Source organism: Amblyraja radiata, chromosome 14 (genome assembly GCF_010909765.2).
Source record: "Amblyraja radiata isolate CabotCenter1 chromosome 14, sAmbRad1.1.pri, whole genome shotgun sequence".
NCBI lineage: Eukaryota > Metazoa > Chordata > Chondrichthyes > Rajiformes > Rajidae > Amblyraja > Amblyraja radiata.
Genome location: NC_045969.1, coordinates 24,507,572 through 24,534,104, shown reverse-complemented (window position 1 = coordinate 24,534,104; position 26,533 = coordinate 24,507,572). Strand labels below are relative to the sequence as shown.

General features: G+C 48.4%; 1 protein-coding gene across 4 annotated transcripts in view; it reads left to right on the top strand.

Moving 5' to 3' along the window:
- Nucleotides 1-26,533, top strand: part of setdb2 (SET domain bifurcated histone lysine methyltransferase 2) — an 87,859-nt gene that overhangs the window by 47,972 nt on the left and 13,354 nt on the right. For all 4 annotated transcript variants that reach the window (XM_033032817.1, XM_033032818.1, XM_033032816.1 and 1 more), the window contains 5 exons: nt 142-237; nt 801-970; nt 10,736-10,988; nt 14,696-14,810; nt 24,931-25,081. In XM_033032817.1, the coding sequence (XP_032888708.1) occupies nt 142-237; nt 801-970; nt 10,736-10,988; nt 14,696-14,810; nt 24,931-25,081 (785 nt within the window). The remainder of the gene's footprint in view (nt 1-141; nt 238-800; nt 971-10,735; nt 10,989-14,695; nt 14,811-24,930; nt 25,082-26,533) is intronic.

Genomic DNA, 26,533 nt, shown 5'->3' with positions numbered 1-26,533 from the left:
CTTCATAGGGTACAGTTTTGTACCTTATAGGAATTCATCCTGTAAAAAAAGAAAAACAGACAGATTTCAACTATTATATTTAAAATGGATATTTATATTTTGTGTTACTGTACTAATATATGGTTCCTTTGTACGATCTAGGTGTGCATGTCAACAGCTGACAACCAAAGTCAACAAAAGATTTAACAAGGCTTCTGGGTATGAATACAAGCGTCTTCTGCAATGTGCACCTTCTGGGTCAGTTAAACTAAAGTTAATTTCTTCAAACGAATAGTTTAATGGTTGTCTACATTCTCTTGAATGCAGGGCAGCACTATCCTATACTGTTTTGGGAAATAGATTTGGCGTGAGAAATATTTGGTGCATGCAAATTTTAATTCTTTCCTCCAAGGGATTCATTGAATTGTAGCACAATCCATCTGCAGTTTCCAATTGGCTTGGCTGCTAGATTTGCAGTGCTAATTTTAAAAGTACTGAACAGAATGACACACTGGAGGAGTTTGGTAGTACTTTTTTTTTTAACTACTGAAAAGCTGAATTGTTCAGTAACAACTTTAACGTAAAACTGATGGTGTTAAATGTAATGCCAGTACTAAATGATTTACAATTATTTCAATTGCTTATTATTCTAATGGAAAATTTGCTGCATTCAATATGAAGATTGCACTGAAACATAAATTAAGTCCATGAGCAGTGTTCGATCAAGAGATGCCAATGACAGGATTGAGTGTCTCAATGTTGGTTGGTAACTGGAAATTATTGTTGAATGGGATGTTTTCAATTAATGACTTTCTTTCCAGGGTTTACGAATGTAACAAGTGGTGCAAATGCGACAAAAGAATGTGTGAAAACAGAGTTGTACAACAGGGCCTTACAGTTCGACTGCAGTTGTTTAAAACGCACAAAAAAGGCTGGGGAGTCCGTTGTATGGATGATGTTGATAAAGGAACCTTTGTGTGTTGTTACACAGGTATGATAATATGATCTTTATTTGATCAAGTGCTGTACTTTATGCAAAACTGTTAAATTGTATGATTTAAAAAAAAAAATGACGCATAATTTTTGCAAATACTTTATGATATGGCTAATTCCAATATTTTTCTAATTTCAAACATCATAGTTCATAAGTTTCATTTTTCCACAATTAGGATGCTTGTGTGTGTTATTAATTTTCTCTTCTTTCTATCCTGTGTAAAATGACGTAAACAATGCATATATTCCTGGAGGTACACAAAATTGCTGGGGAAACTCAGCGGGTGCAGCAGCATCTATGGAGCGAAGGAAATAGGACGCAGGTTTTCTGGACGCATATATTCCTGGACGCAGGTTTTCAATTTTTTATAATGTTCTCAAAGTAAAGTAAAATTTGCTTTGATATCTGCCAGCTAGGAGTTCCATTTTTCCATTCCACACCTTTTGGAAATAATTTATTTTCTATAGCAAACAATTTGCCGTGGATTATTTGCACTTGCAATAGTATTGTGGCGGTTCCTGGGGAATAGGCCATTCCCTGGTTCATCCCCCTCGGCACTTCATGGACAGGTCAGGGGGCGGCTCCCAGCTGCGAAGATAAGAGCTGGGATTTTGGCGCGAGACCTGTCTTCAGGCTCATTAAAGCCTCTACAGAATATGCCTGGCTCCTCGCCTTCATTCCTGGCTCTCTCATGCACCCGCTACACTGGTGACCCTCGACATTTCGTCGCGATGGACTCGAATATTCTACAGGACGCACATCCCGGTCAACCACCTTTGGACCATGCCAGTCCCCCGCCTGATCTCCACGCCGTTTTGCTCAAGCTGCCAACCCTGTGGACCGACGATCCCGAGATCTGGTTTGACCAGGCCGAGGCACAGTTTGCACTGCGGGGCGTGACGGCAGATGCAACGAAATACTATTATATTATCAGCGCACTTGACCAGGCCTCTGCACGACGGGTTAAGCCTTTTCTCCGCACCCCCCCCGGTGGCTAATAAGTATGAGTCCCTTATGGCCCTACCCGCCCCTAGGTTTGGCCTCAGCGAGGCCGAGCGGGCGACCCAAATCTTGCGGATGACTGGCCTGGGTGACCAAGTGTTTAAGAAGGAACTGCAGATGTTGGAAAATCGAAGGTACACAAAAATGCTGGAGAAACTCAGCGGGTGCAGCAACATCTATGGAGCGAAGGAGATAGGCAACGTTTCGGGCCGAAACCCTTCTTCAGACTTGGCCTCTGCCCTGCTGGGCGATATGATGGCCCTTATGGGCGACCACGAGCCCTGTTTTCTTTTTAAACATGCTTACCTGCAGCTGCTCCCATCGGGCATCCGCCTGCAGCTTACCAGCGACCCTTTCACCGACGCAGTCAAATTTGAATGGCCCGTAAGCGGGCCCTGGATGTGCTGGTCGGTGCTTCAATTGACCGTGTCTCCGCCGCGCCTCAACGCCCTCCGTGGCGGGATCCAGCCGCCATTGTGCACCCAGGCGCCGGCACGTTGTCCCAGCGTGGCCTGCAGTCAATTCCTTTGGAAGCCACCAGAGGTTGCTGGTGGTCGGATCAGCCCGCACCTCCGCCTGTTTCTTCAGACGCCAGCAGGGAGAGCTGGTGATACTATCACCGCCGCTGGGGGGCTGCAGCTTGTCAGTGTCGGCAGCCCTGTACGTTCCTGGGAAATGAATGGGCCGGCCGTCAGTGATTGCTTCAGCGGCCAGCCAGATTCATTGCGTGTTTGCGTTTCCTCGTCGACACCGGGGCAGAGATAAGTGTGCTTCCCCCTCCTCTCCGCGGCAAATGGGAGCCCAATCCGCTCATATGGGGTGCGCACGCTCTCCCTCAACTTCAGGGATGGCCGCTTTTCATGGCCATTCGTCATTGCTGACGTTTCCCAGCCGTTGCTGGCCGCGGACTTCCTACGTGCACATTCCCTGCTTGTGGATGTCAAGAGGCAGCGTCTGGTGCACTCTGTGACATTGGAGCCTGTTTCCCCCCTGCTTGGGCGACCCGGTCGTGCTGCTTGATAGGCCCCTGTCGTCCGAGGATACTACGTACTCGCGTGTACTGGCCGACTTCCCCAAAATCTTCGACCCACAGTTCCGCTCCTCCGCCCCGAAACATGGGCGGGAGCATCACATTCAGACTTCTGGCCCGCCCCTGCATGCCCGGGCGTGGCGTCTTCCACCGGACAAACTCCGTCTAGCTTGGGAGAAGTTCCGCCTTATGGAGTCGCTGGGTATCGTGCGTCGTTCAAACAGCCCATGGGGGTCGCCGCTCCATATGGTCCCCAAGGCGGATGGTGGCTGGCGCCCTTGCGGAGATTATTGTCGGCTTAATGATGCCACCATCGCTGACAGGTACCCAGTTCTCCACATTCAAGATTTCAATGAGCACCAGTCCGGGGCTGCGGTGTTCTCCAAGGTCGACCTGGTAGGTAGCTACAATCAAATTCCTGTCCACCCCGACGACGTGCCCAAGACGGCCATCATAACACTATTTGGCCTTTTCAAGTTCCTGCGCATGCCATTCGGGCTTAAGAACGCTGCGCAGGCCTTTCAGCGGCTTATGGACTGCGTGTGCCGTGGCCTGGACTTTGCGTTCGTTTACCTAGACGACATCTTGGTGGCAAGCCACTCGTGGCAAGAGCATTGTACCCATCTCCGCCAGCTATGCTAGCGTCTCAGCGATCATGGGCTGGCCATCAATATAGCCAAATACCATTTCGGGGTGACGTCCATTGATTTCCTGGGCCACCACGTAACTCCGCAGTGTGCGGTGCCGCTCTCGGCCAAGGTAGACGCTGTGGGCCAGTTTTCACGACCGGCCACTGTGAGAGGCCTCCATGAATTCATCGGGGTGGTGGCCTTCTACCACCGTTTAGTACCGTCCGCAGCCAGGATCATGTGCCCGCTGTTTCACCTCATGGCGGGCAAACGAAAGGAGGTCGAATGGACTGATGAAGCGGTGGCGGCGTACCACCAGGCCAAGGAGGCCCTGGCTAGGGCCACGATGCTCATGCACCCACGGGCGGATGCACCAATCGGGCTGACGGTCAATGCTTGCGATGTAGCGGTGCTAGAGCAGCTGATCGATGGGTGTTGGCGGCCTCTGGCCTTCTTCAGCAGGCACCTCAGCGGCGCACAGCGGCACTACAGTGCCTTTGACCGTGAGCTCCTCGCCCTTTACCTCAGCGTGCGCCACTGCCGTTACTTTTTGGAGGGGCGGATATTTACCACTTACACAGACCACAAGCCCCTCACCTTTGCGTTCGCCAAGGTTTCAACCTGTGGTCCGCTCGCCAGCAGCGGCAGTTCAAGTTCAAGTTCAAGTGAGTTTATTGTCATGTGTCCCTGTATAGGACAATGAAATTCTTGCTTTGCTTAAGCACACAGAAAAATAGTAAGGCATTTACTACAGTACAGATAAATGTGTCCATATACCATGATATAAATATATACACACATGAATAAATAAACTGCAAATAAAGTGCAAATAACAGAAAGTGGTTGTTAATAATAATCAGAGTTTTGTCCGAGCCAGGTTTAATAGCCTGATGGCTGAGGGGAAGTAGCTATTCCTGAACCTGGTTGTTGCAGTCTTCAGGCTCCTGTACCTTCTACCTGAAGGTAGCAGGTAGATGAGTGTGTGGCCAGGGTGGTGTGGGTCTTTGATGATACTGCCAGCCTTTTCGAGGCAGCGACTGCGATAAATCCCCTCGATGGAAGGAAGGTCAGAGCCGATGATGGACTGGGCAGTGTTTACTACTTTTTGTAGTCTTTTCCTCTCCAGGGCGCTCAAATTGCCGAACCAAGCCACGATGCAACCGGTCAGCATGCTCTTGACTGCACCTGTAGAAGTTACAGAGAGTCTTCCTTGACAATCCGACTCTCCGTAATCTTCTCAGGAAGTAGAGGCGCTGATGTGCTTTTTTGATGATTGCATTAGTGTTCTCGGACCAGGAAAGATCTTCAGAGATGTGCACGCCCAGGAATTTGAAGCCCTTGACCCTTTCAACCATCGACCCGTTGATATAAATGGGGCTGTGGGTCCCCCTCCTACTACTTCCAAAGTCCACAATCAGTTCCTTGGTTTTGCTGGTGTTGAGGGCCAGGTTATTGCGCTGGCACCATATGGACAGTTGCTCAATCTCTCTTCTATATTCTGACTCATCCCCATCAGTGATACGCCCCACGATGGTGGTGTCATCAGCGAACTTGATGATGGAGTTCGCACTGTGGTTCGCTACGCAGTCATGGGTATAGAGTGAGTACAGCAGGGGGCTGAGCACGCAGCCTTGAGGTGCTCCCGTGCTGATTGTTATCAGTTGGCATTCGTCTCTCAATACATGATCTCTATTCGTTTCTTTGAGGGCAAAGACAACAGAGTAGCCGACGCCTTGTCTCGTCCCGCGGTCAACGCCGTTTTGCAGGTGTCCGATGGCATTGACTACTCAGCCCTGGCTGCTGCCCAGCTGACGGATGATGAGATGTCCTCCTATCGTACCGCAGTTTCGAGCCTGCTGTTGGAGGACATTCCATGTGGCCCCGGTGGTGCGAGGCTGCTGTGCGACGTCTCGACTGGTCAGCCGCGGCCCATCATCCCCGTCGCCTGGCGGCGCAGAGTGTTTGAGGTGCTCCACGGGCTGGCCCACCCTTCCGTTCGGGCGTCGACGGCCCTCGTGGCTTCCCGTTTCATGTGGCATGGGTTGCGCAAACAGGTTGGGCATTGAGCACGCACCTGCATCCCGTGCCAAACTGCCAATGTACAGCGGCATGTGCGGGCACCGCTCCAGGAGTTCCGCATCCCTCGCCAGCAGTTTGACCATATCAACGTGGACTTCGTGGGGCCGCTGCCGCCTTCTCGGGGCTTCACCCACCTGCTGACCGCTTCTCGGGGCTTCACCCACATCTGAACTGTGGTCGGCCATGGCTTGCCTTCTCGGGGTTAACCTGCATTGCACCACGGCGTATCATCCGCAAGCGAACGTGGGGTAAAATTGCCACCATCTGCGCCTGCGCAGTTGAGGGAAGCCGGTGACGCAGTAGCGACGCAAAATGACGCTGTCTCTCCGCGCGTGCGCAGTGGACCCGGGCGGGTTCAGATCTCCATTTGCACTCCACACAATCACCTCAGTGCCTCGTGTCGACCAAATATCCTAGGTGTCTACTCCAGGTAAGTAGTGGAATATTGCGTAGCGTAGATAACTCGACACTAGCACTGGCAATGAATAAAAAGCGCAGCTTTCCAACCTTTATCTCATTGGCCACGCTCGGCTGCACATCGGTGTCAATCTGGTGGACTCTTCCATCTTCCTCTCGTCGTGGGGGTAGGGGATTGGGAGGGGCCTCACAAGCGGAATAGCCTAGGGCCTCTCTTCATCTAAATCCGGCCCTGGTTGTACAATCATCTTTTCAAAGTTAAAGCCTGCCTCTGTGATCTCCTTTAATCTTCGAAGGCTTCCTGTACCTTCTTAATTCACTGAGACTCAATTCATCTTCTTCGCTGGTAGGAAGTGTTAAATCCTTAATTTTTCTGAATTAAGATGTTAGCAGGGTTTGGCACTAGTGCATGTATGGAGCAGGGGGGAGAGCGGGGAGTGGGTGGGGAAGGGAGGGAGGTGGAGAGGGAGGGGAGGAGAGGGAAGGAGATGGTGGTGGGTGTGTGAGGGTGCCCGTGTTTTGTTTTCTTGACTTTTGTTTCCGCTTGGTTGTGGTTAGGGCTCTTCTTTTTGTTTGTTTTTCTTGTTGGTCTCTCGGGTTTTTTTTTTCTTCCTCTTTTTTTTTCTTCCTTCCGTTTCTTCTTTGTTTTCTGGTCTCTTTGTCGTCTTTTCTTTTGTTCTGTTTCGGTCTTCTCCTTCTCTCTTTCTCTCCTCTTCTCTTTTGTTCTGTCTCGTTGCTCTTGGCTTTGCCGTCCTTCGTTGCTTTTCTTGCTCCTCGGTTTTCTCGTTCCTCTTCGGCTTTTTTCCTCTTTTTCGTTCTGTCGTTCTGCTTCTTTGTCTCCGCTTTTCTGTTGTCCCCTTCTTTTTCTCCGTTTCTCGGCTCGCCCCTGGCGCAGCGGGCTGCGAAAAGCGGAGAGAGCCCAGGGAGAGAGAGAGAGAGAGCTCTAGTACAGGGCCCGACTCTAGTACAAAGCTCTCGGCTTCTCTCGGGAAACCTGAGTTGAGGTGCGAGCGTACTGCGTGTTGCTCTTTGTGACGTCATCACTTAGGTGCTCGCCGGCATCACTCGGGTTCTCTCAGAAAGCCCGAGCCGAGGCGCAAGCGTACTCCGTTCTCAGCGGTTTCATTCCCGAGCCCTGGGCGGCCTAGTGCGAATGGACTGTGAGTCGGGGGGGGGTGGGGGGGGGGGGGTTAACGTAACTCTGATTTATAACATAATTATAAATCAGTTTTGTAATAATACTAGACCAAGTGCCCCCCGAGCGAGCCCGCAGCGATCTGAGGGCCAAAGATCATATAGCAAGCTATAGGCTCATTGCTGAGGACTGCAGTGGAGGACCGACCGATCGTGGCTTCCGCCAGCGTTACAGAGGATCGGGCCGCACACACGGAGAGGAGGTCGTCCCCTGTGACGGGGAGAGAGGGAGGGAGGAGAGGGGGGGAGGTGGAGGGGGGGAGGTGGAGGGGAGCCGGGCAAGTGAATGGGCTGCGTAAACCTGCGGCTGAGTGAGCGGGCAGAGGAGGGAAGGAGATCTGCAGAACAAAGATCCTATAGCGGAGCGGAGCTGTAGGATCCTTGTTGCACAACTTGCTCGTTCTTTCTGCGCCTTTTGAGGAACGGGGGGGGGGGGCGCGTGGAGTAACGTACCTCGAGGCAGGTGGGCTTCGATTGGTGGGCATGTTGGCATTGTGACGCCAGCAGCTGGCAAGCGGCGACTATTTTCAAAAAGTGAGTTTTGTGAACAAATTAATTGAAAATCTGGGGAAATAATTGACCAGCTTTAGAGAGGAAATAATTGACCGGATTTTGGATCTCTGAAATCATAAGGTCAATCCCTACCGAGATATGTAAAAATCTCCCCGTCTTTGCATCTGGTTTTCGACGAGATACGTTTGAAAGGCAAGATGACACACACACACACACACACACGCACGCACGCACGCACGCACGCGCGCGCCTGTGGGTCTGTTGAGATCCCAGACGAGCCCCCAATGTAATTATGCTCCTGAGGCTTACCCTCCCTAGTCTAGTACAGTAAAACACTGAGTCAAGCTCCGCATCACTATTCTTTATTCTTTCCAACAATAACGAGCTCCCTATACAATGCCTAACCACCGTGGGTCCGATCCTTGTCTCTGCTTGTTCAAGCCCTTCAGCCTGGTGCAAGCAGACACCTCCAAAAGGTCATGCAGTCCAAAGCGCCCCAACAGAAGATCGACTCCGATCCTCGTGGGGTCTACTGTTTTATAGGTCATCGGACCCTGTGGCACGAAACTAGATGGGAGTGGCCTCCAGTACAACCCAATCACACATATCAAAATCATTATACAGTTATTGACAGTTCCCTAACCAAATTACAAAGTACCCCATTACAATATTTCTACAGAAGCTTCTGGAAAGAAGTTAACTAAAGTAATGCAACATTTTCCCAGGTTGTCTAAACAATTCAAACAAGGTTTCACACTTCAGCCAATCATCAAACAGCAGTACAAACACCCAGCAACATTATTAACAGTATTTACAACTCCCCCTTATTTGACCAATCCTGACCAGGCATTTGCAATACATCTGAGCTCCTCTGCAAAGTCCTCATGAATTTGAACAAAGGAAAGGACATCTGGACTTCACCTCATCCTGCAATTCAATCTAGGGTCCAGACTTTCTGGAACCGGCTCACGGCTTGCAACTTTTCACAGAAAGAGGCCAAGCAGGCCCTGCAAATGCAAAGACCCTCCATTTTGTAATACCTCTAATTTAGCCAATATCTAAGTTGAAGTATGTAGTGGTACTAAACTAATACTTTGCATCTGTATTCACCAAGGAGAAGGACTTGGAGGACAACAAGATCAGTGTGGAGAATACAAATATACTAGGGCAGATTGAGATCGAGAGGGAGATGGTGCTGACGCTCTTGAAGAACTTTAAGGTGGATAAATCTGCAGGGCCTGATGGATCTATCCCAGGTTATTGAAGGAGGCAAGAGAGGAGATTACGGGGTCGAGACGGGGGTATTTGTTTCTTCTCTAGCCATAGGCGTGTTCCTGCAAAGCTGGAGAGTGGCCAATGTTGTGTCTTTATTTAATAGAGGAAGTAGAGAGAATCCAGTGAGCCTCACGTTAGTGGTAGGGAAACAATTGGAGATAATTCTTTGCGATAAGATTTACACTTATTTGGAAGAGAATGGGCTAAATTGGGATAGCCAGCATGGCTTTGTCTGTGACAGGTTGTATCTCAATAACTTGGATGAGTTTTTTTGAGGCGGTGACAAGGGAGATTGATGAAGTAGGGCGGTGGATATTGATCACATGGATTTTAGTAAAGCTTTGATATGGTTCCTCATGGTAGGCTGATCCAGTAGATTAAGATGTATGGGATTCACGATGACTTGGTTGTATGGATTCAGACTGCAATATTCATAGAAAATGTTTATGGTGGAAGGAAGATATTCAGACAGGAGGTCTGTGACCAGTGGAGATCCGCAGAGATCTGTACAGATGGAATTAAACCCAAGAAAGTGTGAGGTATTGCACTTGGGAGGTTGAATATAAGGAGAGAGTATGCAGTTGATGGTAAGACCCTTAACAGCATTGATGTGCAGATGGATCTTGGAGTCCAAGTTCATAGCTCACTAAAGATGGCAGCACAAGTAGATAGGGTGGTAAAGAAGGCATATGGTATGCTTGCCTTCATTGTTTGGGGTATTGAATAGGAAGTTATGATGCAGCTCAAAGGACTTTGGTTAGGTCACATTTGAAGTATTGTGTGCAGTTCTAGTCACCCCATTACAGGAAAGATGTGGACGTTTTGAAGGTGGTGCAGTGGAAGTTTGCCAGAATGCCACCCTGATTAGAAGGTTTCAACTGCAGGGAGTGGTTGGATGGATTATTTTCTCTGGAACATTGAAGGTTGAGCGGAGACTTGATAAAAAATATATAAAATTATGAGAGGGATAGATAGGGTAGACTGTCAGAACCATTTTCTCAGGGTGGAAATGTCCAACACTAGAGGACATAGCTATAAGGTGAGAAGGGAAAAGTTTAAGTCTGGGGCAAGTTTTTTTTTCAGAGTGGTGGGAGCCTGGAACGAATTGCCAAGGATGGTAGTGAAGGCAGATACAATAGTAGTGTGTCAGAGGTTTTTAGATAGGCACATGGTAGTGCAGGAAATAGAGGGTTATGGATCATGTACAGGTAGATGAGATCAGTTAAACTAGGCATCATGTTCGGCACAAACATTGTAGGCCAAAGGGCCTGTTCCTGTGCTCTACTGTTCCATGTTTACATAAATGCATTTAAACAACTGATGAAGAAAGAAAACATTTCACTTCTACTTTTCTGTGCTATGTCAAATATGGAATTACATTTTTCATCATTAGCTAGTCTGCTGCATATTTGGAATTGAACCTGGAACCAATTTTGTCACATGAATTAGTGCCGTGTCTTATGATGCCTTTCCCAGTTGAGTCATTCTGGATGAACCTATATTTTGTTAAGGCTTTACATTTGTTTACACTATATAGATTTTATATTATTTAAATTATACGTGTTAATACAATTTTGCAGAAAATTTGCGTAAATACTATCTTCAATTTGTTTTTATGTTTAGGTCGAATACTAAGGACCACAAATGAAATAGAGAGCCAAGAAAATGAGAAAGCCATTAATGTTAATGATACTAATTCAGGTGGCAGCAAAACAGCAATGACCTTCATCAAGAGAGAAAGGAAAGACTCCAATTCGGAACCTGAATGTAAACTATTACAAGAAACGGAAGAGACAAATACAAGTGTGAAGAAGGATGAAGCAATTCCATTTTTGAAAACATCACCTTTAATAACACAAAATATGGAACTATCTGGGTATGTATCAACTCTCAGATTAGAATAGCTGTTGAAACTGTCAGAATTTCAAATCTCTATACTTATAAACTCTGATCTTGGATGTGATGTTCGTGTGTGTGTGTGTGATGTTCGTGTGCGTTTCACATCTCCTCGAAAACACGACGCGCTAACGGTGACATTTTTTCACATTCCGAAAGATGTTTACGCCATGATGTCAAAAATCGCCTTATCTGAAAATTTAATGCATTATTTCTCGAGTTATTTATGAAAATGTTCACAAATCTCAAATAACTTAGAAAATAAACGAGATGGTCTCGCTGATAACGTCACAATGGATCTGACAGCCAGCCTCTGCGAGTGACGTCGCCCCTGTTCTGTCTTGTACTTCTTTGCTTCTTAACTTTTACTTCTTTAAATTCGTCACTTAGCGTTTTTAAACTGCTACTCAGGTCGTGCTGCGCGGTCCTCTGGGCTCCTTGAAGTTCTAGAACATGGCGGAGGCGGTCGTTATCGCCGCGCAGGTGACTGTGCGGGGCAGCGCAATGGGAAGGTGGCCGTGGCGGCCATTACTCCATCTGGGAGAGGCCATCTATGGAGACCTGCGATTCCTCCGTTGATTGCAGAGACTCTGGGAATCGTGACGCATTTCCTCGCTGGTGATCCCGATCCCACCTGGCAATCTCTGGCCGGCACGGGGGACGACCTCCTCTCCGTCTTCCCCGCCCGATCGCCTGTCACACGGGTGGGTGGGCTTTCCCCTGCGGAAGCCACGATCGGCAAGCCCTCCGCTGCTTTTTACCGTCTTCAGATCGCGCCCACCCGCGGCCTCCCTCGAGTCTCCACCTCCCGCTCGCCATGAGCCCCGCAGCCCCCTCTTTGTGGGCCCCTCAGCCCGCTCGCCGCGGGCCCCACAGCCCACTCGTGTTGGGCCCCGCACCCGCCCGGCTCCCCTCCCCCTCTCCCCCCCTCCTCTCCCCCCCCTATTCTCCTCCCCTCCTATTCTCCGCCCCTTCTCCTCTCCCCCCTCCTCATCTCCCCCCCTCCCCTCTCCCCTTCCCCTCTCCTCCCTCCCTCTCTCTCCCCCATCTCTTTCCCCCCTCCTCTCCCCCCTCCTCTCTCCCCCTGCTCTCTCCCCCCTGCTCTCTCCCCCTCCTCTCTCCCCCTCCTCTCTCCCCCCTCCTATCTCCCCTCTACTCTCTGCCCCCCCTCTCCTCACCCTCTCCCTCCTCCTCTCCCCCCTCCTCTCTCCCCTCTCCTCTCTTCCCCCTCTCTCTCATCCCTTCCGCCCCCTTCTCTCCCCCACCCCCCCCTCCTCCCCTCCCCTCCACCTCCCTCCCCCCCTTTAATCCCCACTCCTCCCCCTCTCCACCCTCCTCTCCCCTCTACTCTCTCTCCCCCTACCCCGCTTCCCTCCCCCTCTTCCTTTCTCCCCCTCCTCTCTCTCCCCCTCCTCTCTCCTCTCTCCCCCCTCCTCTCTCCCCCCTCCTCTCTCCCCCTCCTCTCTCCCCCCCTCCTCTCTCCCCTCCTCTCTCACTCCTTCTCCCGCCCTTCTCTCCGCCCTCCTCTCTCTCACCCCCCCACCCCTCCTCCCCCCCACCTCCCCTTCCCCTCCACCTCCCTCCCCCTCCCTTTACCTCCCTCTCTCCCCACTCCCCCTGTGTGTGTGAGGGGTGGTTAGGCCGCCCCCCAACCGCGTGTTGAGGGGACGGGACCCAACGGGTCCCACTTGGTCTAGTAATAAATTATATATTTTTAATAAACAAAGCCTGAAGAAAGGTGGGTGGGTTAAGTGGAATTAAATTGAATAAATTTAATTTGCCAAGTATGTGATATAGTTGTGATATAGTTTCATGATAATATTATTTAATGGCAGAAGAAGAGCTAGAAACTGGGTTGTATGATTTGTGAGTATATCAGTGCATTCTTCTGCTATGCACTCTTATAGTCCAGCCCTTCTCGCTTCCTTCCACCCTACCACCAACTATCCATTTTCCTTCCCTACACCAATCTTCTTCTCTCCTTCCTTGCCCGGCTACTATTGTTGATCAAACCCCATCAAATTCTTACCTGTGCCTTACAGCTGAGAGAACATTGCAACCCGTGCACTATTACAGAGTGGTATTTCCTCAACAGTCAGCCGGCCTGGGTGCAAGATGGGCTATGACAATAGCATTGGGCCAGTGGGCATGCGGCTCCACTCCCAACCAAATTCCCAAAGGCTTACACCATTGGGATGGGGTTTCTGCAGTTTGCTGGCAGAAACATTGTCACAAGAAAATAAGTGTTGAAATTCTCAAGGAGGCTACAAGGATGGTACCACACAGGCAATGACTCCCAAACAACCAGGAGCTGCACAATTGGACTCTCCTGAATCCTATGAAGAGACTATTGGGTCGTTCATCAGAAAACATCAGAGCTAGTTTTATCATAGACTAGGACAAGAGTGGAACTCGCTATCAAAACATGGAGGGGACGGGGGACACAATTTTGGGCGGCCACGCGCACATGCGCACACTCACATGCGGAGGCTTCCGAAGCTCAATCCAGCGCTAAATGCAGAGATTTTTAAATCGGGATTACAAAAACTTGGGGGGGATGTCCCTCACCTCTCAAAACATGGGGGGGGGGGGGGGACGTGTCCCCTCTGGCCCCCCCGGGTTTTCCGCCCCTGGACTAGGAGATTTTAAAAGTGCAACTGTAAGCCATTTTTTGATTGGAAGTTCCACTAATCATTGCGACACACCACTATTCATAGGCCTCCAGTCGAAGAAACAATCTTCCATCTCCCTTTGCTTCCTACCATGAAGCCAATTCTCTATCCAGTCAGCTAGCTTTCCCAAGTCGCCTAACCTTCCAAAGCAGCCTACCTTGTGGAATTTTATCAAAAAAGTCTTGACTCTCACAAATAAATATCTGTACTAATCTTTCACCTTTTACAAAGTCATCTTCAGACAATAAAACTCCTTCATGAGGCCCTGAAAACCATAGAATACTTTCCACACTTTAGGAGCCATCTCTCTGTTAAGGCAAAAAACAAACTGCTGGAGGTTTGGGTTAAATAGCAGCTGATTGGGTGGGATGGGAAGAGAAAGGAATTGTGGACTGTTTGGGTCAAGACCATACAATGGGTAAGGAGTGCACCTTTGCAAGAGAGAAACGGTACTTTTCTAACTAGTGCCTTCCAGAAGTAGCACTTCGAGTGGGGGAGGGGGGTGGGTGGTACTGGTGGTGCTGAGCAACATTTGAGGGAGAATTTGCTGAAACAATGCTGATGTTGGGGCAGTCCAGTGGGAATGCTCTGATTGACATCGGTACAGCACTGAGGGAGCAACCCAACACCCCCTGCTATCGTGTATCACTTGCATCTTTTCTCTAGCCTGCTGGGTAATACTGATTTCCAACTTATTGGTAAGTATTGTACAATGCTATATTTCATGTTTGTTTTTCAGTGATGTTTAATATTATTGATTACATGAAAACATACTTTACTCATAACAAGCTGGTATACTTGACTAAATGGCACTCTGCATTCCCCAATGATGCTAGATAATGATTTATGTCTTCCGATAGGTTGGTGTTAATAAGTATATAAATCTTTTAGTAGGTCCCCCTCGGTCGTGACTGACCATGGGAATCTTTTATAAAGGTGTTTACTCGCTACTGTTAAAACGCCAGTAAAGCTAATTTGACTTGACAAGACTTCTTACAACCTCTTATGTCTGCAGGAACAAACTCAGAGTTAGCAAGTCTGAATTAGCTGACTCTGAATTGACATCAATAGAACGGCCAAAAACAAAGACGGCGCTTCTTCAGGCTCGTCGAAGAAAGCTTCTGGAGCAGGTGAAAATAAAAGCATCCATTAGACTTTGTTGAGTAAATACCATAGAACCCTATCAATTCACAATTTCCAATTCATTCTTTTGGTGGTATTGGTTGAATAATAAATGTGTCTCAGTCAACCAAACCATTGATTTACTGATGATTTTTTTAATGGTGTTACTGCTCTCTTATATCAGCCTTAACAAGTACACTAAATTTTAATTGAATACTAGACCAAGTGCAGACCCGTTGGGTCTGTTCCCCCAGTGTGGTTGCGGGGGGTGGGGGGGGCGGCATGCGGCGTCACACACACTAACTACCCCCCGCACACACGCTAACTACCCCCTTTGATATTATATTAATATTATTAATTTGCTCCTTTTACCCCATAACCGCCCTATCCACGGACGCATAGCCCCCAACTCGCAGGCGCGTCTAGAGAAGGAGGGGGGGGGGTAGTGGGTGAGGGCAGAGAGAGAATGGGGAGAGACAGAAGGGCAAGAGACGGGGGTGGAGGAGGAGAGGGAGGGTGGGTGAGGGTGGGGGAGGAGGGGTGAGGAGAGAGAGGGAGGGGGGGAAGGGGGGAGAGGGAGAGGTGGGGGGGGAAGGGAGGGGGAGGGAAGGTGGGGAGGGGATGGGGTGGAGGGAAGGTGGTAGGGGAGGGGTGGAAGGGAGGGGGGAAGGGGGTTTAGAGGAGAGAGGGTGGGGGAGGGCAGGGGGGTGGTGGAGAGGAAAGGGGGGGAGAGAGAGAGGGGGGAGAGAGAGGGAAGAGAGGGAGATGGGGAGAGAGAGAGGGGGAGAAACAGAGAGAGTGAAATGCAACCGTGCGTCACTCTTTCAGAATGTTCTGGAAATGAAGAGTGCGCTTCTCGTGCACGAAAGCTGTCGGCAGCTCTATGGATTTCAGGGGAGCAGCCTGCTGCGTCACACACACACTAACCACCCCCACCCTCTAACCACCCCCCTCCCTCTAACCATCCCTCCCTCCCTCTAACCACCCCTCCCTCCCTCTCTAACCACCCCCCTCCCCCTCTCTAACCACCCCCCCTTCTCTCCCCCCATCCCCTCCTCTCCCCCTCCCCTCCTCTCTCCCTCCCCTCTCCCCTCTCCCCTCCCCCCCTCCCCCTCCACACACACACACAGCGGGTCCGATCTAAGCTGTCAATGAATACAGCAAAAAAAAAATTTTTAACTGTCTTTGAAATTAAAAGTTAATGTTAAGAATTAGTGATGTTAAGTGACAAATAATTAAATTCAATTCAATGAAAACCAATGGATTCTACAACCTGGCAGCTGGGGGGGGGCAGGGTCGGCGGGGCCACTCATGTGGCCCACTGGTGTGGAATCCCTTCCCTTATCCATCATACTCTGCCCCCCATGTCCAGCAGCGGAAGGAACCTAGACTGTGGTCATCCCCCACCGAGCCTTGGTGTTGGCTCCTCCCTCACATCCACCCCTCTCGACTGCAGAAGGAGCAGTTGCTGCAAATCTATCTGGAGTTGACACAATTCCCTCTGAGTCTGTCTTGCTCTCTGGAAGCCTGAAGGAGGCAGTGGTCAGAGAAGAACGCCGACGTGAGGTCAGGGTGTCTGACCGTGACGGCCTTCGACGTGAAGAGGAAGTCTATCTGGACCGGACTGAACCGTCCAATCTCGACCAGGTGAACCGCGCCTGGGACCCACCTGCAGGGTGGCTGAAAGCGTCGCGCAGCTTTGCGTCTTTTACCGTATCCATCAGGAACTTGGAGGTGCTGTCCAGTCTGTTGTCAGCACTGCCGGATCGTCCAGCCGCATCAATGATGCAGTTGAAGTCACCGGCCAGAACGAGCTGCCGGGACGTGGCCAGCAGCGGTGGGAGCTGCTGGAGAACGGCCAGCCCCTCGCTCTGCACGTGTGAGGCATGCACATTAATCAGCCAGAGCGGCGAACCACGGTAAATTTCATCCACCAGGAGGAATCGCCCCCCCACCCACCTCCCTGACCTCAGTGATGGCGAAGCTCCCTCCCCGCAGCAAGATCCCCAGGCCGGAAGTGCGACAGTCAATGCCCCCCGACCACACCGATAGACAGCAGGGCCACCACCGCGACCACCTCTGATAGCAGCGGAGGTGTGGCAGCCCACACTCCCACAGAAAAGTCACGTCCGCCTTGACTGTGGCCAGGTACTGCAAGGCATTCACACATCGCGCAGTGTTCTTCACACTGCGCACGTTTAATGATGACAGGGGGGTATCCTCTGGCATAACGGGAGTTGTCGTTGGGGGGACCATCCTTGTTCCACGCCCTTCTGGGCGCACCAACCACTCCGCCTACTGTAGCTGAGGTACGGTGGCTGATTCAGTGCTCCCGGAGCTGGGGCCCATCGGCCGCTGCACTGCACCCGGTCTGCACCTGGTGCTGGGGGACAATAGGCATGGCCTTTCCCTTTTCCTCACCCGTTTTCTTCCTCTGCCTCCGTTGTCAGGTCCTCGATGTTGCCTCATCCTCAGACGAGGAGAGCTTGCTGGCATCGGTCTGGGAAAGGACACTTTTCTTGGACTTACCCGTCCCTTCCGGCCTTGGCTCTTTGGGCAGAACCCTCCAGTGTTTCTTCCTGTTCACCACCTGCCATTCCTCCTGCTATTTCCCCTCTTCCATCAACTCACCCACCTGGACAGGACGCTGGGGTTCACTGTCCGGCGATTGGGGGCTCGAGGTGGTCGGGCTGTCCTCATCCCTGTTCTCACTTTCTGCTGGGGTCTTGGCAGTGGTTGGGGGCCTCGCCCACCCTGAGGATGTTGGCAAAAGCCCCTCTTGTCGCCTTTGCGTAGGTGCAGGCTCTTTTAGGGCAGGCCCTGTAAAGGTGGCCTGCCTCCCCGCACAGGTTGCAGTTCTTGCTGACTAAGCAGTCCTTTGTCTTGAGGCCCTCCAGCTTGTAGTTCTTGCAGACAATTGCAATGCATTGGACTGCCACATGCCCAGGCTTGTTGCAATTCCTGCACAGCCTGGGCTCCCTCCGATAGCGAACACCGAGGGAGGGTGGATGATGGCTCCCTTCTCGTCCACCCTCAGCTTCACCTTCACTTGCCGCTTGCTCGTCCAGATCCCGAATAGGTCCTTCACATCCACACAGTTCCCTGCTCCCTTGACATACCGAGCAAGGAAGGTGAGGACATCCACAATGGGCACGTGGATTAAACATGTGCACCGTGATCATCCGTTCCTTCTGGGTGGGGGGGATGAAAGAGCGACTGCACCTTCAGCAGCGACAGCGGAGCTTCGTTCCCCTTCTCCTGGAAGTCTTGCATCAACTTCTGCCATCCAGTCGGATACTTGAAGGTAATGTCAAAGTTTCCATTACCCGGGAAGTCCTGGAGGCAGTAGATGTCCTTGGCCTCGAATTTGCAGACCTCTAGCAAGACCTTCCTCACGAACAGGTCCCGTGAGAAGGGAGTCCCCTTGCTGAGGTCCTTCACACTGGCTCGCAGGATATTGCGAATACCCTGTCCTCCCGCTCCAGTTGCTGCTGCCATTGTGACTGGATGAGGTGTTAGGTTAGTTACCCAACCAGCATGGATCCACCTCTAAGCCAGCAACTGACAGACTCCTCGTCACCGACGCGACCTCCAATGTGGATCCATGATCCACGACCCTTGTCCCGATAGGACCGCCAGAACTGTTCTGATAAGAACAGACAGTCTCTTTTACTCAAGTATCAACAGATACTACACTTGATCCGTCCTGGGAGAACCGCCTTTTTGAGCACGGTCTCTCCCCTGCCAGGTAAGAACGGAAACTTCACTTGATCTAAGCCAAAAGACGGAGAGTCGACCCCGACCCCCACCCTGACTTAGATGAAACGCAAGCCTGCACACAATGCAGCACCACCGTTGCCAAGACTGTTTTATAGCTAGTGACCTATGATCCGGGCATGTGCAGTCAGAATACCGAACTCGCTTATTTGATTTGATATGAGTTCTCCTTATAATCTTTTATAGTAACAGCAGGAAAAAACCCGGAATTAGAAAGTCCAATTTGCATTAATTTCCAACGACATTTGGTCAAACCGCCATCTATTCAAATTTTGTTTGTTGAGATTATGCATGCACAAATTTCACTATGTCTTAAACAATAATAGTGGCAACATAGACTGTATTAAAATATTGGAAGAATATTATGATACATTTTATAAATTTTACAAGAGAAAGAAGAATATTATAATGAATTTTATAAATTTTATTAAAGAAAGAAAAGTATTATGGCAGACTATTTTGCAATCTGATAGGAGCGAAAAGCAGCAGAGTCACCAGTTATGTCAGACGTTCTTCCTGTTTTAATAAGTATTTAGGAAACCGATCCATTATTCTGTCCACCAATGTAATTATATTGATAATGTTAGATGTGAAAGTATTCCTTGCAGATCTGACATTTATAAGGTGAATTGAACAACTCGCACAACTGTTTTCCATATGCCTACCTCATATGGAAAGCAGTTATGTGAATTTCCTATTGGAGGTAAGAGAGAAAAAACAGTAAAAGTCAGTTCGCATGCAGGGCTAATCTGGAACAACAATTGAGATGACGAGAAGATTATCTGTTTCTGTGATTTTGGTTGAGATATAAATATTGGTTGGGTGGGAATGCATAATGGCTATGTTTAATAGAGGCATGAGAGAGGAGCTGGCCAAAGTTGATTGGAAGGGGACCCTAGCCGGAATGACAGTGGAGCAGTAATGGCAGGAATTTCTGGGAATAATCTGGAAGACGCAGGATCTTTTCATCTCAAAGAGGAACAAACCTACTTAGGGGAGAAGGAGGCAACCATGGCTGACAAAGGAAGTCAAAAATAGCATAAAACCGAAAGAGAGGGCATATAATATAGCAAAGATTAGTGGGAAGTATGGGGATTGGGAAGCTTTTAAAAGCCAACAGAAGATAACTGGACCACTGGAAAATGACACTGGAGAAGTAGTAATGGGAAACTAAGAAATGGCAGATGAATTGAATACGTTTTTTGCATCAGTCTTCACAGTGGAAGACCTCAGCAATGTTCCAGAAATTCAAGAATCATGGGGCAAAAGCCAGTGCAGTCACTATTACAGAGGAGAAGATGTTTGGGAAGCTGAAAGGTCTAAATGTAGATAGGTCACCTGGACCTGATGGACCACACCCCAGGACTCTGAAAGAAGTAGCTGTTGATATTGTAGAGGCAATAGTAGTGATCTTTCATGAATCTCTAGAATTAGGAAATGCGGAAAGCAGAAAGGGGTGGAGATCGGAAGATGTGGCCAGTAGTGGGATCCCGTTGGAGGTGGCAAAAATGTTGGAGGATTATATGCAGCATTTAATCCTCCAACATTTTCGCCACCTCCAACAGGATCCCAATACTGGACACCTTCCCATCTCCACCTCTTTCTGCATTCCGCAGAGACCGTTCCCTCTGAAACTCCCTGGTCAACTCATCCCTTCCCACCCAAACCACCCCCTCCCCAGGTACTTTCCCCTGCAACTGCAGGAGATGCAACACCTATCCCTTTACCTCCCCCCTCGACTCCATTCAAGGACCCAAACCATCTAACCAGGCGAGGCAGAGGTTCACTTGCACCTCCTCCAACCTCATCTACTGTAGCCGCTGTTCCAGGTGTCAACTTCTCTATATCGCGAGACCAAGCGCAGGCTTGGCGATCGTTTCACTGAACACCTCCGTTCAGTTTGTCTTAACCTACCTGATCTCCTGGTGGCTCAGCACTTCAACTCCCCCTCCCATTCCCAATATGACCTTTCTGTCCTGGGCCTCCTCCATTATCAGAGCGATGCCCAGCACAAATTGGAGGAACAGCACCTCATATTTTGCTTGGGTAGTTTACATCCCAGCGGTATGAACATTGACTTCTCTAACTCCAGATAGCCCTTGCTTTCTCTCTCCATCTCCTTCCCCTTCCCAGTTCTCCCACTAGTCTTACTGTTTCCGACTACATTCTATCTTTGTCCCGTCCCTCCCCTTACATTAGTCTGAGGAAGGGTCTTGACCCGAAAAGTCACCCATTCCTTCTCTCCAGAGCTGCTGCCTCACCTTCTGAGTTACTCCAGTATTTTGTGTCTACCTACAAAGGAAATTATAGGCTGGTTAGTTTGACTTCTGTGGTGGGTAAAATGTTAGAGTCCATTATTATAGATGAGGTTTTGGGTGCTTGTAAGTTGATAAAATAGGCCAAAGTCAGCATGTTAAGGGAGATCTTGCCTGACGAATCTGTTGGAGTTTTTTGAGGAGGTAACAAACAGGATAGACAAAGGAGATTTGGTGGATGTAATTTACTTGGATTTTCAGAAGGCCTTTGATAAGGTAATTAGGAACTAAACAAGTTAGGAGCCCTTGGTATTAGAGGCAAGCCACAAGCATGGATAGAAAATTTATGGTCTAGCAGAAGGCAGAGAGTGGGAATTAAGAGGCCTTTTTCTGGTTGGCGGCCAGTGGTGTTCCAAGGGATCGATGTTGGGTCCACTACGTTTAATGGTGTATGTTAATGATCTGGATGAGGGAATTGAAGGCTTTGTAGCCAGGTTTGCGGATGACACAAAGATTTGTGGAGGGGCAGGTGGTGTCAGGGAGCAGAAGCAGGGAGTCGGCAGAAGGACTTGGACAGGTTGGGAGCGTGGGCAAAGAAATTACAAATGGGAAAACACATAGCAAAGTGTACAGTCATGTACTTTGGTAGAAGGAATAAAGGCGTAGATTACTTTCTAAATGTGGAGAGGATTCAGATATCGGAGAGGCAAAGGGACTTGGGAGTGCTGGTGAAGGATTTCCGAAAGGTTAATTTGCAGGTTGAGTCAGTAGTAAGGAAGGCAAATGCCATGTTAGCATTCATTTCGAGGAGACCAGAATATAAAAGCAGGGATGTAATGCTGAGGCTTTATCAGGCATTTAGAATATTGTGAGCAAATTTGGGCTTCATATCTGAAGGATGTGCTGGGTTTGTAGAGGGTCCAGAGGAGGTTTACGAGAATGATCCCGGAGATGATTGGATTAACTTATGAGGAGCATTTCAAGGCTCTGGGCTTGTACTCGCTAGAGTTTAGAAGGATGAGTGGGGATCTCATTGAAACCTACCAGATAATGAAAGGCCTGGATAAAGTGGACATGGAATGGATGTTTCCAGTAATGGAAGAGTCTAGAACCAGAGGGAACAGCCTCAGAATAAAAGGATGCACCTTCAAAATGGAGATGAAGCGAATTGTTTTTGAGCCAGAGGGCGGTGAATCTGTGGAATCCATTGCCATAGACAGCTGTGGAGCCCAATACACTGGGTATTTTTAAGGTGGAGATTGATAGGTTCTTGATTAGGAAGGGCTTCAAAGGTTATGGGGAGAAGGCAGAAGAATGAGATTGAGAGGAAACGTAGATCAGCCATGATTTAATTGACAGAGTAGATTCAATGGGCTGAATGGCCTAATTCTGATCCTTTTTCTTATGGTTATAATGTTACAACAAAACTTGATTTGGGGATTATACATATGATGTGGCAAATGATACTTGCATCCTCCCTTTTGGTGTTATTACACAAAATTGTTTCCATAGACAGAAACTTGGGTTTCTGGGTTACTACTTGGGTAGTAAATGTCTACGGCTTGTGCAGGTTACCTTAGTGGGAGCATTATAAGATTTTTTGCACATAGGTATCCTCCTTTTATTTGTAAATTGTACTATGTTTGTGAGTCACACCAGTTGTATTTTTTAATTATGTATCTATATTTGGTGCCAATCTTGAATGTTTAATTCCCAGGTTTGGTCCAGTGGAGTACACCCTGAAGCTGGACATAAATAAATGGTTAAAGAAATTATATTTGTAATCACCATGATCTAGTCACAAGATCATAAACCATGATGAAGTTATTTTAAAAATCTGTGTAAGGTCACCAGTTCAAAACCTTAGTGCCCAAGAATTTGCAATTCACTCCAGAAGATATGGTCATAGTGTGCATGCAAGAATCTTACGACATTATATTTTTGAACTGTACTAAATCTAAAACCATCTGTCTGTTCAGTGGTGTGAAGCTGCCTCACATTAATGACTGTTACAATTTTAGTTAAGCATATGTTAGAGCAATTTACAAGGTGGCACGGTCTTGCAGTGGTTAACACTGTAGTTTCACAGCTCTGGAGACCCAAGGTTGATCCCGACATTGGGTGCTGGCTGTGTGGACTTTGTACATTCTCCCTATGACCATGCGGGTTTCCCTGGGTGCTCCGATTTTTATCCCATGTGCCAGAAGACATGTGGTTATGTGGGCTAATTAGCCACTGTTAATTGCTCTTGCTGTAGATGGGTAGCAGGAGTGGAGGGGATTGTTGATGGGGATGTGAGAGGAAAAGTTGGTATGTAGTTGGTGACTTTCCATGTTGTATGTCTCTGACTCATTTATCCACATCTGTCTGGTGGTATTCCTGGCCCTTCTTCACTTTAAAGAACCCAAAAGCCAAAGTGCATATGTAGATATCCATCCAATCAATGGCAGTGGTCAACACAGGCTTGTTTAGTTTAGAGATGTAGCGAGGAAACAGGCTCTTCGACCCTCCGGCTCCCTGCCGACCGCGATCCCCATACATTAATACCTATTCTACACACACTAGGAGCAATTTATAGTTTTACCGAAGCCAATTAATCTACAAACCTGTACGTCTTTGGAGTGTGAGAGGACACCAGAGCATCCAGGGAAAACTCGTAGTTAGGATCGAACCTGGGTATCTGGCGCTGGAAGGTAGCAACTCAACCGCTGTGCCACTGTGCTGCTTGTGTTTGTTTACTGTTTCTACCCAGGATCTAGAAGACATTGAGTTTTACCGAATTTTGAGAGTTTCAAATAGATGAAAGTTAATGATGTGAGCAGATGCTTTCTGACTGTGCAGCAATTGGTTCTCTTCTTGGCCTAAAATGAGAACATTTTTGTGGAAACAGAAACCATTTATAGTGCATAACAATTACAATTACAATTACAATTCAATTTATTTGTCATTTGGACCCCTTGAGGTCCAAACGAAATGTCGTTTCTGCAGCCATACATTACAAAACAAAAAGACCGAGACACAACACAGTTTACACAAACATCCATCACATCGCTGTGATGGAAGGCAAAAAAAACTTATCTCTCCACTGCACTCTCCCCCCCCGATGTCAGAGTCAGAGTCAAAGTCAAAGCCCCCGGCGGGCGATGTTAAATGTCCTGCAGCCATTAAAGCCACGCCGGGTGATGCAAGGTCTTGGTGTTGGAGCCCCCGGCCGGCTCTTGGTGTTAGAGCCCCGGCGGGCGCTCACAAAGTCCCGCGGCCATTCCAAGCCGCGCGGGGCGATGGTGTAAGGCCCCGCTCAGGTACTCTTCAACCCCGCAACTCGGGCGGGAGAAGTCGCCGTTGCGGAAGCCCCGAAAAGCGGTCTCCCAGCAGGGACCCGCGGGCTCCCGGTGCCGCCGTCCGCCAAACCCGCAGTTGCAGCCTCCGAATCTCCGGGTGTCGGGTCACAGCAGCGTCCGCCACAGCTCCACCCGCTCCGGACTCGGCCAGCCCCGTGACGGTGAGTAGTCGGCAGCTCCACAACTGGAGCCCCAGGTCATTCCTGCTGGAGGCCGCTCCACGTTGCAGCCCCAACGACAACGGAGACCCGACAAAGAAAAGGTCGGGTCTCCCGTGCAGGGGAAAGATTTTAAAGTTACCCCACCCCCCCCACCCACATACCCTGACAAAAAAAAATAACAAAAACTACATAAAAACAAGATAAAAAATAATAAAAACACAGACGGACTGCAGAGGCCGCTGCTGACGAGAGTCGCGCCGCCCACCGAAACCCACCCACCCGGAATTCACAGAAGGTCCAAAGCAATGTGTTTTTACAAGATAATAATTTTGCAGAGAAGTTTATAATTAGTTGATGACTCTTGCAATGCCTAATTTGTCAATATCATGTCATGCAGCGCTGTTTTGTTTTAATTAGTTGAAAGATGTACATTTGTAAAACTGCTTTACACCATTAATGTATTCTTATTCTTGCTCCTGATTATTCAGGATTCGGTTTAATTTTGCTCTTTGAGAATACTAGCAAATATATAGCAAGTTGCTATTATTGGAATCTATTTGGCTCGAAAAATTGGTTTGAATTTTTGTGCTTCAGGACCAGAAATTATTTATGCACAGTAGTTCAGAGGAGGATGAAAGGGTATCATCAGCAGAGCGACCCAAAAGACACTCCAGAACATTACTGCTATCTTCACCAAAGAAACTCAAGACTTTATCAGGTAATCATCTGATCAACAATGATGAAGGTATTTCAAGAAAGAAAAAAATTATTTCAAGATTAAAGCCTGGATCTTTCTACCCTTTTGGTGTTAACAAAGAATAGAACATAGAAAATAGTAGCAGCAGGTCATTCAGTCCTTTATAGCCTGCTCTGCCATTCAGTGCGGTCATAGATTAAAGGAAATAGTAAGTGATAGAAAATTCAACAGATTTATTACCCTGAAATGAAAATAAAAATCTTTGGCCTCTCAGTGCTGAAGGTTTTAGTCTGCATCCCAAGACTCAACTAAGGCTTCTAGATGCTCACTATAAGTCTCACTACCAACTCTTGAAATATTCTTGTGAATCTTCACTGCGATTATATTAAGGCAAATTATAGACCTTTCTGTTTTAGTTGAGGAGACCAAATCTGTTCCCACTGCTCCAGGTGCGGTCTCACTAAGGCCCTATGTAATTTGAATATACAGTGGCTTGCAAAAGTATTCATACCCCTTGAACTTTTCCACATTTTGTCACGTTACAACCACAAACGTAAACGTAATTTATTGGGATTTTATGTGATAGACCAACACAAAGTGGCACATAATTGTGAAATGGAAGGAAAATGATACATGGTTTTCACATTTTTTTACAAATAAAAAACTGAAAAGTGTGGCGTGCAAAAGTATTCAGCCCCCTTTACTCTGATACCCTTAAATAAAATCCAGTGCAACCAATTGCCTTCAGAAGTCACCTAATTAGTAAATAGAGTCCACTTGTGTGTAATCTAATCTCAGTATAAATGCAGCTGTTCTGTGAAGGCTCAGAGGTTTGTTAGAGAACATTAGTGAACAAACAGCATCATGAAGCCCAAGGAACACACCAGACAGGTCAAGGATGAAGTTTAAAGCAGGGTTAGGTTATAAAAAATTATCCCAAGCTTTGAACATCTCACGGAGCACTGTTCAATCCATCATCCGAAAATGGAAAGAGTATGGCACAACTGCAAACCTACCAAGACATGGCCGTCCACCTAAACTGACAGGCCGGGCAAGGAGAGCATTGATCAGAGAAGCAGCCAAGAGGCCCATGGTAACTCTGGAGGAGCTGCAGAGATACATAGCTCAGGTGGGAGAATCTGTCCACAGGACAACTATTAGTCATGCACTCCACAAATCGGGCCTTTATGGAAGAGTGGCAAGAAGAAAGCCATTGTTGAAAAAAAGCCATAAGAAGTCCCGTTTGCAGTTTGCCACAAGCCATGTGGGGGACACAGCAAACATGTGGAGGAAGGTGCTCTGGTCAGATGAGACCAAAATTGAAGTTTTTGGCCTAAATGCAAAACGCTATGTGTGGCGGAAAACTAACACTGTACATCACCCTGAACACACCATCCCCACTGTGAAACATGGTGGTGGCAGCATCATGCTGTGGGGATGCTTTTCTTCAGCAGGGACAGGGAAGCTGGTCAGAGTTGATGGGAAGATGGATGGAGCCAA